This window comes from Dipteris shenzhenensis, chromosome 21 (genome assembly GCF_047967505.1).
Source record: "Dipteris shenzhenensis isolate YYH24624 ecotype China chromosome 21, Dip_SZ_1.0, whole genome shotgun sequence".
NCBI lineage: Eukaryota > Viridiplantae > Streptophyta > Polypodiopsida > Gleicheniales > Dipteridaceae > Dipteris > Dipteris shenzhenensis.
Genome location: NC_141616.1, coordinates 52791148 through 52806617, shown reverse-complemented (window position 1 = coordinate 52806617; position 15470 = coordinate 52791148). Strand labels below are relative to the sequence as shown.

The 15470-nt window shown below is 46.7% G+C and overlaps 1 protein-coding gene across 1 annotated transcript in view; it reads left to right on the top strand.

Annotated features, from left to right (window-relative positions):
* The first annotated feature begins 1195 nt into the window (after positions 1 to 1195).
* LOC147889058 (L-Aspartase-like family protein) overlaps positions 1196 to 15470 on the top strand; it is a 60769-nt gene continuing 46494 nt past the window's right edge. The window contains exons 1-5 of the mRNA XM_087392985.1: positions 1196 to 1380; positions 1650 to 1957; positions 2051 to 2314; positions 2592 to 2708; positions 2955 to 3103. Of these exons, the coding sequence (XP_087249111.1) occupies positions 1658 to 1957; positions 2051 to 2314; positions 2592 to 2708; positions 2955 to 3103 (830 nt within the window). The 5' untranslated portion in view covers positions 1196 to 1380; positions 1650 to 1657. The remainder of the gene's footprint in view (positions 1381 to 1649; positions 1958 to 2050; positions 2315 to 2591; positions 2709 to 2954; positions 3104 to 15470) is intronic.

The following is a 15470-nucleotide window of genomic DNA, read 5'->3' as shown; positions in this document are numbered from 1 at the left end:
TCACGGGCTTTTTCTCAACAAACTTTCAGAGCTCTGCATGTTGCGATACGAAACGATTAGTAAACAATCATGCATATGAAAAAGGAAAGAAGAAACAAAAAAAGAATATAAAACCGGAATCAATGTCAGAATGATACACCTCTCTGGAAGGTCGAGCTTCCAGTGTCCATCGAATCAATAGGTGCTTCCATTTCAGAAGGTGGGATTCCGGCCATTGTTGAGAGAGAGAGAGATGACAACGAAGATAGATCGTATGCAGACTGAAGCTAGCGAGATAGCCATTATGCCACTGCATGAGGTAATATACAATCACATAACTGATTGATGTTTGGATCGTCAACCCCAGAAAGGAACTCATTCGTTCATTGGATGTTCTTGCTTCACCGACCGCAAAGTCAGGATGCTCACCACTCCAAAAGGCCAACCAGCAAGACATCTCCATCCATCGTTGAATCGAGTCGAAGCAGGCAGTGCGAAAAAAGCTCCAGACAATGCAACATCTCGCTTCTAGAGCCGACAAATTAGGATGCTCGACCCTACACAAAACAAACCACCAACGCTCCTCCATGCAACAGCTAAACCAGTCGAACCACGAGGCCTGAATAACCGTCCCATTCACTGATACGCCGGAGAGGCGAAAAGGCACAGGCTCCGGAAAAGATGAAGAGGGCAAAAACAAGCTGAAGAAGGCGGTCGCAGAGGATGATGGTGCATGTGACACCGTATGTGTGGCAAGCAACGATTGGTGGTCTATTCCAAAGAGTGACATGTAACGCATACGTGGTGAGCTCACGAATGAATCACCAACATGTGGAGGCTACAACAAACTAATCCGCCACATTTCACGCACATGCTACAACATCCCCAACACTAAGGCCGGGTTCACACCACCCTGGTGGACATGGAAGAAGAAAATGGAGAGGAGGTGGGCGCTGGGGCATGGTGATTCACACCAGCTGGTGGACAGAAGTTAAGGTACAGCTCCATTAAATTCAACAAAAGGTGATTGGCTTAGTGGTAAAGGCATGCGAAGAGTGACAATGCTTCAAATGTTTCTCGCCTATTTTTTTTGCTCTCCCCATCTTTTTTTCTTGTCCAGGATCGGACCACGTCAGACTAGGAACCTGCCCACCGTTTTCTAACATGCCACCTAAACCCTCATTTCCAACTTACGAAAATCTGGTTTTCGCTTCTTAGGCCCAAAAAAAAAATCAGTGAATTTCAGCCCCGAATTTCTGCTTTTGGGTTGCTACCTTGACGGTCTCCGGTTGCACAAGTTTGAGCAGACATCGCGAGAAACTGCGCGAGAAGGGAAGTGGATTGCTGCATTGCATTGCTGCTGCTGCAACAAGAAGCATCAACGATTTCGTAGACATGAAGGTTTGTGTCTATGATCCATCAGCCAGCAGCACAGCAGTAGCTTGTACTGTATTTTGGCTATGGCGAGGCCGTCGCACCGAGTCCTTCGTGCAATCGCCTCTCCAGCAATAGCAGCAGCTTCGCCTCTTCTTCGGCTTGGCAACCATCGGAGCGCTTTAATCCCGCGATCCTCGCGCATTTCTAGGAGGCCGCCTTGTCGTTGCTCCCTTCTTTCCCAGTGCAACGTCGCACAGTCTCATACCTTCCGTCACGTCTTGCCTCCATTGCAGCTGCTTCCATGGAATCTCTGGCCCGCTCCTGCTCTTTCTCGGCGTGCTTCGCAGCAGCTGCTGATCGTGCCCGAGTTTTCTCTACCACTTCCTCTCCATGCCTTCCCATCAGACGACTGAATTGTCGAAGCTCGCTGGCCCAACAACAGATGGAGAAGTCCAAGGAGGTTAAGCTCTGGGGTGGGAGGTTTGAGCAGAGCGTGACACTAGCCGTCGAGAAATTCAGTGAGTCTGTTTCTTATGACAAGAAACTTTACAAGCATGACCTCCAGGGGAGCCGTGCGCATGCATCTATGCTTGCAGCGCAGGTTTGCAGATGCATTCGATTTGCGTTTCAATTCCCCCCCCCCCCCCCCCCTTGATTTCACTCCATGGATGAAGAGGGTTTCAACTTTGCACAGGGTCTCGTCAGCGTGGAAGATCGAGATTTGATCGTTCAAGGCTTAAATGAAATTGAGAAGAAGATTGAAGACGGTACATTCGTCTGGAGAGCAGATAGAGAAGACGTTCATATGAACATTGAAGCCGCACTAATAGACCTTATCGGCGAGCCTGCAAAGAAATTGCACACCGCAAGAAGCCGCAACGATCAAGTTATAACCGACGTTCGGCTATGGTGCCGTGATGCAATAGACCTTATTTCAAGCCGCCTGGTTGCACTACAGGTTTGGTGCTTGTTGTTGAAATTGATTCTCACAAAAAAAAAAAAAGCTTGTTGTTGAAATTGAGATAGTTTGAATCGTTTGCAACTCCTTTGTTTTAGATATTCTTTATGACACACAGGAGGTAGTTTACGTTACATGCACTGTCTGTCTGCTGTGACTTTTGAATAATACGTACCTTTCCATGCTTGTCTTTCTACACCTCCTTTTTCCGACGTCCCCAATTCTTGCTGACGTTCTCATTACAGCCCTTGCCTTTCTGTGACATGTTGAAATGCAGGTGGCTCTAGTTAAGCTGGCTACCAGATACGACGATGTGATTGTACCTGGCTACACTCATCTACAGAGGGCCCAACCTCTCCTCCTTCCCCATCTACTTCTTGCATATGTGGAGCAGGTTGGTGTGACGTCGATCTTTCAATGTGAGGCAGTATTGCTTAATACGGGCTTTAGAACTACAAAATTCTAAATTTCTACGATTGGATGTATTCTAGTCTTACAAAGGTATATAAATGGGCTTTAGAGAAGCCTGTGATTGCATTGCGAGGGGAATGCGCTCATGTATGCCTTGATTACGCTCATGTTGTCTAGCATTATCTTTGAATTACACTAAGTAGTTGGAACTGTTTGAATTGACCTTTAGCTGGAACGTGATGCTGGGCGCCTCTCTGATTGTAAAGCACGATTGAATTATTGTCCTCTTGGCTCTTGTGCCCTTGCTGGCACTGGTCTTCCCATCGATCGATTTGCAACAGCGAGTGCCCTAGGCTTCACTGCTCCTTTACGGAATAGGTAATCTGACACTCAAAGTTGACCCACATGTGTGCTTTACTAGCAAATTGCTTGCTTTGTATTTTCATGTGAAAAGTAAAACCTGTATTTGGATGTGAAAAAGTAAATTTGTTTCAAATAACTTGCTCTTTCCTAATTATGATTAAAAGATATCAAATAGAGCACAACAGTATTTGATAGTGATAGTTGCTACATAGTCCTTCCAAGCATGGGTCCAAAATAATCACTAACATCCATGGATTCTACTTATGTCCGTAAGTCGTTGCATCTAGTAAATGTAAGAAAGAGGAGAACCAAAATGGGGAAGAGAGAGAGAGAGAGAAATGTCCGCAACAAGAGGCCTCTCGGCCCTATGTGACAAAGTACAGAAGTGGAATGAAACGTATACAAGCCACAAAGGGCTGAAGCAAAGGGCATGCTAGGGCCCTTGCTGAGTGCTATGCTAAAAACTAAGCTATATACCTCAAAATCTCAAAAACCAAAACCGGAGAGCTCACAGGGAGCTCTCGGGTTGCCAACCAAGTTCTGAATGTGTGTACCTGTAGGAGATCCTCTCGGATTACTTGGTTCACCTCGTGATAGCTCAGCAAGATGGATGGGGCCTCGACGCTATACTAGAAGGGAGGTAACCTAGCTATGTGGAGCCCCAGGCTCTCAAACCATCTGCATGTGCGTGCATACCAACACCTTTCGTCACCCTCTGGTGCTAGTGCCATGGATGAGGACAAGGCGAACCAAGGAATCCTATTGTGCCCTGTGGTGTAGGAGCCATATTGTCTAATGTGGTAGAGATATCTGAAATGCTGCATCAAGCTGTAGTGGGGATGCTTTGAACTTAGTTAGGACAATTTGATCTGGGACTGAAGGCTTATTGTGAATCATCTATGAAAGCATGAGAACTTGAAGCCTCACAACTCAAGCCCAATTTGTCTCTGATAGATCTGGCCCCAAACAAGGGCTGTCGTACATACTTGCCTGTCAAACCAAAGAATCAAAGTAAAGGGTTTTGGTCGAGGGGTCCTGGAAGTGAGAATGAAAGCACTGCTGCTCAAGTATGGCCCGTGTGGCATACTCCCTGCTTAGTCGGGCCTATAATGCTGGTCGCATCATGAAGATCGGGCCGGAAAAGACGGCCCCTATGTATGTGTAGGATACATCCATGTCCAGTTTGGGTCATCCCCATTATAGCTAGATGCTGCTTTTTAGGTCATCACATATCTGTACCGAGTTAGGGAGTATGGGGATTACACTTCTGGGCACAGCAGGCTACCATGGCTAGCATTGTCCTCTTCTATGGCACTTTCAGCAGGAGGGGACCAGAGATATTGGTATGCACGCACAGAGAGATGGTTTGAGCGATTGGGGCTCCACATGGATAGACTCCCTCCCTTCCAGTACAGCATGGACGCTCTGTTTTCTCCCCTCCTATCACACGAGGTCAACCAGGTTATCCGTGAGGATCTCTTACAGCTACTCACATTCCGGACCTGGTTGAGACCGAGTGAACTCCCGGTGAAGCTTAGCTTCTACAGAGATCACTGCTTACATATCACAGAGGAGGGTTTCATTGACCCACCAGGATACACACAGATCTACTTATCCCACTCACCGAGGATCTCTCTCAAGCAATTCCGGGTCTCTTCACATAGACTTCGTATCGAGAGCGGTAGAGCGGGGTGCCTACCCCAAGAGAGGCGCATATGCACATTATGTGACATGCAGGAGGTTGAGACAGAGGAGCACTTCATCTTCAGGTGTCCTTTTGACTATGAGATCCGAGGGCGTCTCTACTTCCTCTTCAGAGATAGCTATGGGGTTTTGGCCCGATTCCTCTCCTGCCCAGACCAGAGGTGTTTAGCAGGCTTCATTCATGAGGTACTCAGACACCGCTAGAGGATACTTCGAGCATGGAAATAGGAGCAGACTTCTTCCTTCGCTGATCCCTGTTAGAGCTCTATCATGGAGTTTTTTCAGCCAGATCACATGGACCCCCACAAGACGAGGCCTCGACATGACCGGGACCCAGAGCCAGTGACCCGACAGCTCATACAGAGGGTTGACACGCAGATTACACTTGGGCATATCCCCTCCTTGTTTAGAGTCGGAGCCCGACCGACAGTAGTTAATATGGCCCTTGTTAGGCGCAGAGCTATGACCAGGAGACGTGCCAAGGCCACACCCGTGAGTGGCTGACAGCACTCTATTGCCGATTTCATGACTCCATTGCCTCATCCACTCTGATGTCCTATGATGATGATGAGGAGGATGATGAGGATTATGATGATGATGAGATTGATATATAGTCGATCACCAACATGACTATGTTGTACTTAGTGCTTAGTACTACCATTCTGCATTTTGCATTGGTGTGGATGCTCGTTTAGTAGCTCCACCACCATAGCTCGTTTGTACTAGGACCCATCAATCTTCCGAAGACTTTAATAAACTTTCTCTCTCTCTCTCCTTCTCCTTGGTCCGCCCAGCGGGAACCCTAGTTGGGGGCCGGATCTGTCAGATATAGAGTGGGCTCGGGTGGAGCGCCTATAGGTCCTTATGCTATCACGGATGTTTCATAGTGAGCCGTCAATTCCTCACCAGATCATTCAGGCTGAGTTTGGGTCCTCTCCACTACAGCTGGATGTAGCATTTCAGGTTATCACCTATCTATATTGAGTTAGGAAGTATGGAGATTACACTTCTAGAAGCAGTAGACTACCGTGGCTAGCATTGTCCTCCTCCATAGCACTATCAGCACCAGGTGACCAGAGATGCTGGTTTGCACGCATAGAGAGATGGTTTGAGTGACTGGGACTCCACATGGACAAACTCCCCCCTCCTATCTCATGAGGTCAACCAGGTCATTCGCGAGGATCTTTTGCAAGCTACACGCTTTCCGACTTGGTTGGGACCAATCGAGCTGCTTCCAATGAAGCTCAGCTTCTATAGGGATCATTGTTTACATGTCACAGCGGATGGTTTTATTGACCCACCTGGATATACGCAGATCCACCTACCCCACTCACTAAGGATCTCTATTGGGCAGTTTCGGGTCTTTTTACATAGAGAGTGGCAGAGTGAGGGTTTGCCCAGGGAGAGGCGCATTTGTACATTGTGTGACACACAAGAGATTGAGTCGGAGGAGCATTTCATTTTCAAATGCCCAATATACTATGACATTGGAGGATGCTTCTATTGCCTCTTTAAAGATAGTTCACGAAATCACGAACTTTTGCTGGAATTTATGCAAGGTTATGTTGTTAGAAATGACCCAACAGAGGGTATGCACAGCGGAAGACTGATAGTAATGCCTAGGAGCTCACAGTATGCGTGTGGGGGGGTGTGGAATCACAGACTTTTTAAACTTATATGCATAGATGTGCAAGCCAGTAAATAGACAGTGCTCAGAAACAAATATAGAAGCAACTCTTTATATTTCCGTCTGTCCACAAAGTAGGACAGGATACAATACCAAAAGGTTCTCCTACTAGATGTCAAGCACTTCTAGGTCTCTGAGCCTGCGTGCTCCACCTCGAGCATATGTAGACTCTCTGTCTAGATCCCTTCCACCTTGCTGTCCGGAAGCCAGCCTAGGTGGGCAGCACCTCTAGCTTAGTCTGCAGCTTGTTCTGGGTCACCTTCACCTCCTGAATGTAGGCCTAAGGTAGGTCCTCCTGCTGCTGCTCCTATCTGCTGGGTGAGGGCTGCTCCAAGTGATGTTGAATGAGGGCATGGAAGCCCTCCTTTTATAGGGCACAAGGCCCCCTTTAATGGACCGACCAGCCAGCCTCATCCTGGCCGACCAGTCTGCTTGCTGGCCGACCTGGTTGGCTGGTCCAACCAGCCCTACATAAGGACCTTTGGCAGCCCCTTTTGGGCTGCTGCCTTTGCCCCTTCCTGCGCCTATTGCAGGCCTATTTGCAGGCCTTTATGCCTGCCCATTCATTGCGCCAAGTAGGCCGCCATAGCCAGAGACTGTTCCATCCTTCTGTCAGGCCTGATGCAGGCCCTGAGCCTGCCCATATCCTCTGCCAGACAGTTCGCTACGTGGCTGCCTTGAGCCTGCTCATCTGCTGCCTCTTCTGCAGGTCCATGGCCTGCCCTTTGCTTTGACAGCTGCCCACATGGCAGCTCATGTGCTGCCCATGTGACAGCCCCAATATCTCTAGGTCTACCTCCCCCATGCTCTCATCATATGGGGGCTTACAGATGGGGAGGTGACCATATTAACATATGTCACATGCACCCCTATGTCAGGTGCATGGTGACAAGCTGGCTGAGAGATGCTTAGCCGCCTTCATTCACAAGGCAATCAGACACTGTGAGCATCTACTCCGATCACGGAGACAGCAGCAGACCTCCTTGGTAGACTCTTCTCAGAGCTCAATCACTGATTACTTCTAGCCAGACCATGTGGACTTCCACACCACGAGGCTGAGCTTACGGCTCTTGTACTGCAAGGCAACGCAGGCTACCTTGGTTGGCATTAGCATCATCTTTGGCATTGGCAGCTCAGGGTGATCAGAGATGCCGGTACGCACACACATGCAGTTGGTTTGAGAGACTGGGTTTCCATATAGACAAGCTGCCACACTTTCAATACAGTATTGACGCCCCATTTGTTCCATTTCGGAGCAGCGAGTTCAACCCGATCATCCGGAAGGATCTCATACTATTACACACATTCAAGACTTGGTTGGCACAGACAGAGCTTCAGCTTCCTGTGAAGCTCAGTTTTTATGAGGACCACTGTCTGCACATTTTTCAGGAGGGTTTCATTATCCCACCAGGGTACAGGGTACACCCAGATCCACCTACCACACTCACTTAGGATTGCCATGGGACAGTTCTGTGTGTCATCACACCGACTCCGTATCGTAAGTGGGCGAGCAAATGGGATCCCTAGAGAGAGCTGTATCTGCACATTATGTGATCGGCACGAGGTGGAATCAGAGAAGCACTTTGTCTTTTGTTGCCCAGTCTACTATGAAATCCGTGGACGATACCATTGCCATTTCAGAGACGGATTCAAGGGCCTCTCCAGACTCCTCTCATACCCAGATCAGAGATGTCTGGCCGCTTTCATTCATGAGGCGGTCCAACATAGATAGCGTCTCATCAGATCACGGAGACAGGAAAGGGGTTGCTTACCTGGTCCATCACAGAGTTCTTTGAGTCGGATGCATGTTGCCCCCCGGGCAACAGATAGCAGGAGAGACAGAGACCCTGAGATTGGGATGCGGCACACTCGACAGAGGGCAAACATACAGATCACACTCATTGACATTTCGTCTATTTTCAGACCTGGGGTATGGTCGATCGGGGTTTCCGTGGCACTCGTCAGGCGTCGAATAGATGCCAAGAGGACACAACGAACCACTCAACCACATAGTAGCCAACGATCTATCACGGGCTTCTTGATTACACTGTCTAGTCCATCATCGGGTTATCTTGATGTTTGATCTGACTGCATCTTCCATGGGGGTGACGATACAAGGGATGTTTTATGACTAGGGTGACATGTAGGATGATATCATGGACTATGTCTACAATTTTCTCTACATGGGTTAGGATGCTCGCTTAGTGGCTCCACCCTTTTGCTCATTGTATGAGGTTTTCTATCAGTCTCATAGACCCATTGGTCTTTAGCAACTTTAATAATTTTCTCTCTCTCTCTCTCTCTCTCTCTCCCTCCCCTAGCCCCGATCTTAGCCAAGCTCTTTAATGAAGCTATTTGCCTCGGCTTTCTACACATCTGGACCCTTAACACCATTTCACCTATTCACAAGGTAGGGGATCCCATGAACCCGAAGAACTACACGACCATCATGATCAAACATGTCATGTCCAAGATCTACACATCACTACTTGATACACGACCATCATGATCAAACACGTCATGTCCAAGATCTACACATCACTACTTGATACCGAGGTCAGGTCGATTCGCTGAGATGCAAGGGCTCAGAGCAGAGGGGCGTGCCAGGTTTGGATGTGACCATGGGACCATGGATCACATACTCACATCGAAGTGTATCGTCGAGGAGGCTAGGGCACGGAAGTAGTGGGTTTATTGCTACTTTGTACATTTCCGCAAAGCCTTTGATATGGTACTGAGTGTGAGAAGATGGTGAGTGAGAGAGAGCAAGAGAGAGTGAGAGCTGGAAGCTTGGAAGCTGAAAGCTTAGTTGCAATAGAAGAGTGTGAGTGTTCAACACAATGAGAGAAAGATAAGGTTTTGTCCTAGTGACAAAACCTTAGTAGTCACTAACCATAGTTAGTGAACTAACTGCGGTTAGGGGAAAAAACCTCTTAAAGAGGAAAAAGTGCCCCTAACTAGCTTATTATATTACATTGGTCACTGCGGAATTACATCTATAATTCTAACACCCCCCTGCAGTGCCAATGTCATGTACAAGGCTGATCAATCACCAAACGGATATAAGTTTAGGGCACTACGAAATGCCTCAAACTTTTCACATGGTAGTGCTTTGGTGAAAATATCTGCAACGTTGTCATGTGTGGACACAAAGATCATATTGATCTCTCCTGCATGCAACTTCTCTCTAACGTAGTGATAGTGAACCTCAATGTGTTTCGTGCGAGCATGAAACACTGGATTCTTTGCCACTGCAATGGCACTCTGACTATCAGTGAGAATTGGAGAGGGACCTTCCAAAGATAGATGAAGATCAGCAAATAGACGTCGCAGCCAGACACATTCAACTGTTGTTGTGAAAGCTGCCCTGTACTCAGCTTCACATGATGAGGTAGCCACTGTAGATTGTTTCTTGCTCAGCCATGAAATGCAAGATTTACCCAAAAAGAAACAATTGCCACTAGTGGACTGCCTAGTGTCATAATCACCAGCCCAATCTGAATCACTGTAGGCATGCATCTGCAAGTCACCCCCCCTGGGAAATAGTAAGCCAAAAGACTTTGTGCCCTGCAAATAACGGAAGATGCGCTTAACTGCCTGCCAATGCATAGTTTTTGGGCTGTGCATGTACCTGCTCACCTGAGATACTGCAAACTGAATATCAGGTCTAGTGTTGCAGAGATATATGAGGCATCCAACAGCCTGACTGTAAAGTGTGGCATCAACTGATTCTCCTGCATCATGCATTGTGAGTTTCAGCCCCGGCTCCATAGGATTGGCTATGGGCTTACACTCATGCATGTTAAATCTGTCCAAGAGTTTCTGAACATACTTGGACTGAGACATAACAGTGCCACGTCTCTCATGAGAGAACTGGATCCCCAAATAAAAGTGCAGCAGCCCCAAATCTGACATGTCAAAGTTGGTCTGCAAATCAGCTTTGAAATCTGCAATTTTTTCTTCATTGGACCCTGTGAGCAGTAAGTCATCGACATAAAGAAGGATGACTAATATTTCCCCCCCATCCATCTTGATGTAGAGGGTGCTCTTAGTAGGACTATTGTGCAGCCCCTTGCTGGTCAAAAAGGCATGTATCTTGGCATACCATGCACGAGGGGCCTGTTTCAGCCCATATAAAGCTTTGTTGAGCTTGCATACTTGAAGTGCATTTGCTGTAATTTCAAAGCCCGGAGGTTGTTTGACATACACCTCTTCCAGCAAGTCCCCATTTAAGAAGGCTGTTTTTATGTCCAACTGATGAACATTTTACTCAAAATGTGCAGCCATTGCAATTACTGATCGGATGGTGGTCATCCGGGATGTAGGAGTGAATGTCTCCTCATAATCTATGCCCTTTTTCTGAGCATAGCCTTTAGCAACCAGCCTGGCCTTATATCTGTCAATGGAGCCATCTGGCTTCTGTTTGACCTTGAAAACCCATCGTGTGCCAATGGCATGTTTACCCGGTGGCAAGTCCACAACATCCCAAGTCTGATTTTTTGCAATGGACTGCAACTCATCGTGCATGGCATTCATCCAATGCACATTATCCTTTGCCTCTTCGAATGTGGCAGGCTCCTCCTCATCAAGGAGAGTACCTGCATATGCTGATTCCATTGAATTAGCACCTTCCATGTGCCTTGCTGCACTGCGAGTCCTGCCAGATAACGGAGCATCAAGTTTACTCTCCCTGAGAGTCTGTAACAGCCAGTTTGGACTGTTTTTGCTGCATGTATGTCTGCAATTTCTTGCTGCACCACCTGTTCCACTGCCTGTGGAGGGGGCAAGACATCCTGTGGCGGAACTGAATCATCTGGAGGTTGCTGTAAATTCTGATTTGCATCAGAAAAATCAGCAGGGGAACCCAAGGCAATGGGTAGCAACCCCTCAAAGACATCCTCTGAAGACGAAGGCATTTGAAATTCAGCCTGAGTGTGAGCTGAATTTTCAGAAAATATCACATCTCTACTTACTATGATTTTGCGTGTAGCAGCAGGATTGTAGAGACGGCACCCCTTGCTTTCTGCATTGTATCCAACAAATATGCATTTGATGGCTTTATCTGACAATTTGTGCCTAAATTCAACTGGCACATGTGTATAAGCAAGGCATCCAAAGACTCAGAAGTGATCCACTGAAGGCTTCCTGTCATTCCAGACCTCATAAGGAGTTTTTGTTTTTAAAGCCTTAGTGGGAGCCCGATTCAAAATGTAATTGGCACACATCAAACCCTCTAGCCAGAATTTATGAGGCATGTGTTTGCTTTTCAGCATACATCTGTCCATCTCCATGAGGGTTCTATTTTTCCTCTCAGCTTTGCCATTTTGCTGAGGGGTCAGCCTGACTGTGAGCTGATGCACAATACCCTTGCCTTTGAGAAAAGCATCAAATTCTGTAGATAGGTATTCCCCACCTCTATCCGTGCGCAATGTCTGTATCTTGAGTCCGGTTTCATTTTCAACCATGGCTGAAAAGTGTTTAAACACCATGAACACTTCAGATTTCTTTTTCAGCCCATAAACCCAAGTAAAATTGGAGTAGTCATCAATAAATGTAACGAAGTAGAGATGACCACCCAACGATGGAGTCCTCATGGGACCACAGACATCACTGTGTATAAGCTGTAATTTGCGGACAGCTTTAACTGAACCATTCTTCTTGAAGGGGAATCTATGTATCTTACCTAAAATGCACCCTTCACAGGCATGTAGAGGAGGTATCTCAAGAGGTGGCAATGCGTCAACCATTGAAAACTTCTGAAGTGTCATCAAGCTGTTGTAATGCATGTGGCCATATCTGGCATGCCATAATTCTGCATTTTGCATGGCAGCTGTAGGGGTAGAAACTGCAAGAGCATGGGCTGCTCTTTTCTCAAAAATATCAAGCTGAAAAAGCCCACGCAGCAGAGTACCAGATAACCTTAAGGCATAGTCAACTTCCCTATCTCGGACAGCACATTTGTCATCCTCAAAGATGACCTGAAATCCCCCTCTGTTAAGAGTGGACACTGAAAGGAGATTTTTGGTTATGCCAGGCACATATAAGATATCTGAAAGTCTGAAAATTGAGCCATCAATGGCAGTGAGCTCAACCTCTCCTGTGCCACGTACTGAATATGATGAGTTGTTGGCACAAGTGACTTTCTTACCAATGGGAGGTGGATGCAAGGAAGTAAAAAGACACTTCCTAGAAGTGATGTGCTTGGATGCACCGCTGTCAAAATACCATGTGTTTAGTGTTTCATTAACACTGAAAGCAGATGCATCTGTAGAAGAGTCATAGCTGCAAGTCAAAAATGCATATGTATCATCACTGCAAGAGGCTGTACTATCCCGAGCATCTGGAACAGCCAACCTAGAATCTGAAATGCAAGATAAAAAGGCATAATCCTGTCCAACAAAGTTGGCTGCAGCATCCCCACTGTCAGATGCATGAGGAGCTGAATCTGAAACAGCCATACCTGAGCTGTTTTTCTTTTCTTTTGCAAGCCTTTTCCTGCATTCTGCTATGTGATGACCTGGCTTTTTGCAGTAGTGACAAAAACCTTTCTTCTTGGGCTGGCTTGCATCATTTTTAGCCTTTTGTGAAGGCTGTCCTGACCCACTGGAAGGCTGATTTACTGATGTCTTTGCCTGTCCCTTTGTTTTTGATTTAAATTTTGAGAGCATGGCTTGTTCACCTGCACGTGAAGCCAAATTTTTCCTGGTCTGCTCTTCCTGAAGCAGAAGTCCTATCAACTCATGAAAAGTGAGAGGATTTGCACCCCCCCTCAATGATAAGTTCAGCGAAGTGTGAAAGCTGAGATAAGACTCAGGAAGAGAATTCAGAGTGGTTGTAATCATCTCTGAATCAGGAATAATTTCATCTATGTTTAACAATTGCTCTCTGAGATCCTGTAGCTTTGTGAGGTGGACTGACATGGAGTCACCCTCTTCCATATGTGTATTACTCAACTCTCTTTTCAAGAAAGATACCCTTGCATCATTCCGACTGCCCTGGAGGTCTTACACGACCGGATATGCGGAATGATAAATCTTTTCACTGAAAGAGAGATGCATGACAAAGCTAAGGCATCCCGTGAATCCCATCTCTTCTGCTCTGGAGTAGTGACTGTAGCTGCACCAACAACTTGTCCTGCAGCTGCACCCTGTGCACGACCTCTTCCACCTCCTTGTTGAGGAGGGGTAGCAGGTGCAATATCTGCTGGTCGGATCTCATCCCCATTGACATAATCCCATAAATTTCGAGAAATTAGAATATTACGTACCATGAAACTCTCGAGGGAGTAGTTGGTACCATCCAACTTGTCTTCTTGTGAAAGACCACCGAACTGGAACTCATTCTGATTTTGATGGGCCATATCTGAGAAAAAGATTGAAGCAGATACAAAGCTGAATTCCCTTACTGGGAATGAAATGCACAACTCCCAAAAAACACAGCCAAGCACGGGGTGTAAATGCAACTTAGATTTCTGTACTAGCACTGTCAGAAATCTGTCCAAGCATCAAAAACTCTCCAAAATCTGCCAAAAGTGCTTCAAACACTCCAAGAAAGGCAGTATGAACTGAATACTCCAAAAAATGCTCTCCCAACACAAAAGCCCCAATTTGTGGCTTGAAATTGCAACCAGAAAGGGGCAAAATTACTAAAAGCCCCAAATCTGCAATTTCTGAACAAAAGCCCCAAATTTCAGACTAGATCTGCAGATCTGTCTGTAAAAGCCCCAAATTTTAGACAAAATCTGCAATTTTTGCTCCAGATGTAGCTCCGAAACTACACAATGATTGCAATGTCTGCAACATACAAAATGCCCCAAATGTACTCCCAAAAAACTGAACCAAACTATGGTTTTCTGCAAGATGTGCCTGCCAAAGAACACCTGCAGATGAAGGAAACCCCGTGCAAATCTGCAGATTCAGATCTGCAAGTACAGATTGTACGGATGAACAGGTTGTTGCCACACGTGTGGTACTGAAGAACTGCACGCAGATCTACGGAATGTAAGGTACGGCTGGTACGGTAAGTACGGAATGTATGGTACGGTACGTATGATCTAGTACGGCAAGTACGGAAGTAACGTCGCAGGTACGGTCAAACAGACGAGCTGTACGAATCTGTACGGGCTGTACGGCGAATCTGTACGGCGCTGTACGGGAGCTGTATGGGAGTTGTACGGAAGTTGTACGGCGCTGCACGGGGTCTGTACGAAATCTGTACGAGAGTTGTACGGGGAGTTGTACGAGAGTTGTACGACGCTGTACGTCGGGATTCCGTATAGTCATATGGATTGTACGGACGAGATGATGCAGGCTGTAGCTGGAGGCAAAGAGTAGGAGCTGAAGGGAGCAGGGAGCCTGGAGCTCTTGAACCTGCTTTGATACCAAATGTGAGAAGATGGTGAGTGAGAGAGAGCAAGAGAGAGTGAGAGCTGGAAGCTTGGAAGCTGAAAGCTTAGTTGCAATAGAAGAGTGTGAGTGTTCAACACAATGAGAGAAAGATAAGGTTTTGTCCTAGTGACAAAACCTTAGTAGTCACTAACCATAGTTAGTGAACTAACTGCGGTTAGGGGGAAAAACCTCTTAAAGAGGGAAAAGTGCCCCTAACTAGCTTATTATATTACATTGGTCATTGCTGAATTATATCTATAATTCTAACACCGAGGGCCCGCCTCATTAGACGATTACAGAAGCTAGGTTATGACCAGGAGATCATTTGGGCTGTCATGACACTTTACGAGAGAGCAGGGGTTGGATGCACAGAGGAGATCATGAGTACTATTGGGGTCAAAAAAGAAGGTCCATTCTCACCAACCTTGTTTGGCCTCTACGTGGATGAGCTCGAGACATTTATGCAGACCTTGGGAGAGGCTGTATGCTTGCTTGTTGGCACTTTGATTCAGATCTTGCTGTACGTAGATGATGTGGTGCTATTATCCTTCTCTGCAGAGGGCCTCCCGAGACATTTAGATGCATTACATTCCATTTGTGAGTC